General features: G+C 73.0%; 3 protein-coding genes across 3 annotated transcripts in view; 2 read left to right on the top strand and 1 right to left on the bottom strand.

The window, feature by feature from the left end:
* H696_06069 (hypothetical protein) overlaps positions 1 to 129 on the top strand; it is a gene marked incomplete at both ends in the record, with an annotated part of 1,366 nt that extends 1,237 nt beyond the window's left edge. Inside the window, one exon of the mRNA XM_009499836.1 lies at positions 16 to 129. Within this exon, the coding sequence (XP_009498111.1) occupies positions 16 to 129 (114 nt within the window). The remainder of the gene's footprint in view (positions 1 to 15) is intronic.
* A 199-nt stretch (positions 130 to 328) lies between these two features.
* On the bottom strand, positions 329 to 1,676 carry H696_06068 (hypothetical protein; the record flags this gene model as incomplete). The annotated part of the gene is made up of 3 exons (XM_009499835.1): positions 329 to 892; positions 1,011 to 1,242; positions 1,384 to 1,676. 3 exons carry the CDS (start codon positions 1,674 to 1,676, stop codon positions 329 to 331), a joined length of 1,089 nt encoding a protein of 362 aa, XP_009498110.1.
* A 197-nt stretch (positions 1,677 to 1,873) lies between these two features.
* Positions 1,874 to 2,173, top strand: part of H696_06067 (serine/threonine protein kinase) — a gene marked incomplete at both ends in the record, with an annotated part of 9,041 nt that continues 8,741 nt past the window's right edge. The window contains one exon of the mRNA XM_009499834.1: positions 1,874 to 2,122. Coding sequence (XP_009498109.1) covers positions 1,874 to 2,122 — 249 coding nt within the window. The remainder of the gene's footprint in view (positions 2,123 to 2,173) is intronic.

Here is a 2,173-nt window from a genome sequence, read left to right as displayed (position 1 = left end):
CGGGGGCATGGCAAGGCACGAACGCCACGCCGGCCGGCACGCAGGCGACGCACCGATTGCATGAGGCCCGGGCTGTCGGTGATCTCGCACCGGATGGCAAACTCCAGGCGGTCCCTGTCCACCGGATAGCCCATGCTGATGGGCATCTCCACCAGGTACTCGATGTCCAACGAACTGACCCACCTCCGCAGGCGGGCCCTGACCAGGCGGCCATCGGGCCAGATCTCCTCCAGGACCTCGGGATGCATGTGCACCTCGAAGGGCCGGACAGCCCCCCCCCCGGCCGGGCCCCGGATCCTGGGTCGGCCCGCGCCGGCATTCACAACTGTCAGATGCAAGGCCCGGGCCCAGCGGGCAGGAGACGGCCAGACCGACAAACAACCCCCTCCGCCCCCCCGCCCCCCCCCCCCCTTTCCTTGCGAGGATGGCCCGAAAAGCGACACATCCCACACCCGGATGCGCGCCCGACGCACAGCAGCCGGAATTGCCGGCCCCCGATGTCGAAGACCAGCGCCTCGCCCAGACTCTGGCAGGTGAGGCCGAACAGCCGGTCCAGCGCCGGCGGCAGGACCGGCAGGCTGACCAGCATGCCATTCGTGGGCAAGCCCCGGTCGGCCACCGGGCGCAGGAGAACCGCATCGCCAGCCGCCTCGCCGGCCACCAGGGCCAGGGCCCGGCACGCCAGCGGCACATGGCCCACCATGGCGGCCGGCATCCGGAACACCACCCGCGACACGCCCCCCACGAAGTGCCCCTCATGCTGCTGGAGATCCGACGAGCACCACTCGTGCGGAAAGTGCCCCGGCGGCAGCATGGCACAGCTCAGCCGCAGCAGGCTGCCAATGGAAACCACCCTGCCCGATGGCAGGCACAGCGACACCGGCGCATGCAACTGCCTCGGCCGGCACAGGGGCCACCGTCGCCATGGTCAGTGACCGGACCAGGCCCGCCAAGGGGGGCGGGGGGGGGGGGGACAGCGCGGAATGCGGGCGAGCCTCGCCGGACCGCACCTTGTCGCCCGAGCGCCCGAGGGCCTGCTCCACTTCCGACGCCACGAGGGCCAGATCCGCCGGTGGCTGGCCGTCGGCCTGGTGGCCAGTGATCTCGGCCAGCAGGGTCCCCACCACCGGCGTGTCCAGGTCCAGCATCGCCCTGATCGGGCCGCGGGCCTGCCACAGCGACAACTCCTCGGCCAGCTCGCGCGGCAGGGCCAGGACCCCTCGCGACAGGGAGGCATCCGGCCTGGCCGCGGCAGGCCCGGCCACCGGGCCCGGGCACATGCGAGGGTGAGATGCCTTTCCGGTGCACCGGAGCGGGCGGAAACAACACCCGCATGGGGCGCGGGGGGGGGGGGGGGGGGGCGGAACAGGCGCCATCACGCACAACAGACATTGGTGGATGGTGCGCCGCGACTCGCTGGCAAAGGAAATCCGAGCCGGCAGCCTGATGGCCGACACCGGGGACCCGGCGCCCAGCAGGTCGGCCAGCAGGTCCGGCGAAAGCCGCACGGTGTGCCGCAACTCCGGCGGGATGACCACGCTCGAGGACACCAGCCGCCCTGGCCCGGCGGCTCCCAGGCACATGCTCAGGGCCAGGGTCACATTGAAGGCGCCGGGCAGGGCATGGCCGGCGGCCTGCCCGGCGCGCGGGGGCTGTGCCCGCCGGACCGGGGCCATGGGGGATGTCGGTGTGTGAGGGCCAGGCAGGGTGACTGGCGATGGCGAGGCCACGGCCGAGGCAGGACGGGGTCAGGCCGGGGCGCGCCACGCACCGGCACCGGCACCGGCACCGGCACCGGCAGCGTGCTCGGGCCTCCTCCGGGCGGCGGCCCATCGACCTCCGCCAGCCGCGGCGGCCCGCCACAAATGGTGACATGCTCCGGCACCGGGTCCAGCAGGATGGCAGTGTGCCGGTCGATGAGCCCCCGGGAGCACGGGCCATCCGGGCCAATGAGGCCACGCACAACCAAGTGCAGCCCCTCCTTCAGGTGGACAATCTTCCGGCCGAACGAGGCCACGATGGCCAGGAGCGTCAGCCACGGCCCGGTCGCGCGTCCCCCCTCCCCCCGCAGCACCCCCCCTGCCCGGGCTCAGGAACATACCTGGTCGAGGGTGATGTCGCCGTGGGCCGCCAGTAGTCGGCACACCTGCTCGTGGGCCAGTGCCAGGGGGGG

The sequence above is a fragment of the Fonticula alba genome (genome assembly GCF_000388065.1).
Source record: "Fonticula alba strain ATCC 38817 unplaced genomic scaffold supercont2.17, whole genome shotgun sequence".
NCBI lineage: Eukaryota > Rotosphaerida > Fonticulaceae > Fonticula > Fonticula alba.
This window is presented reverse-complemented; position numbering and strand designations above follow the sequence as displayed.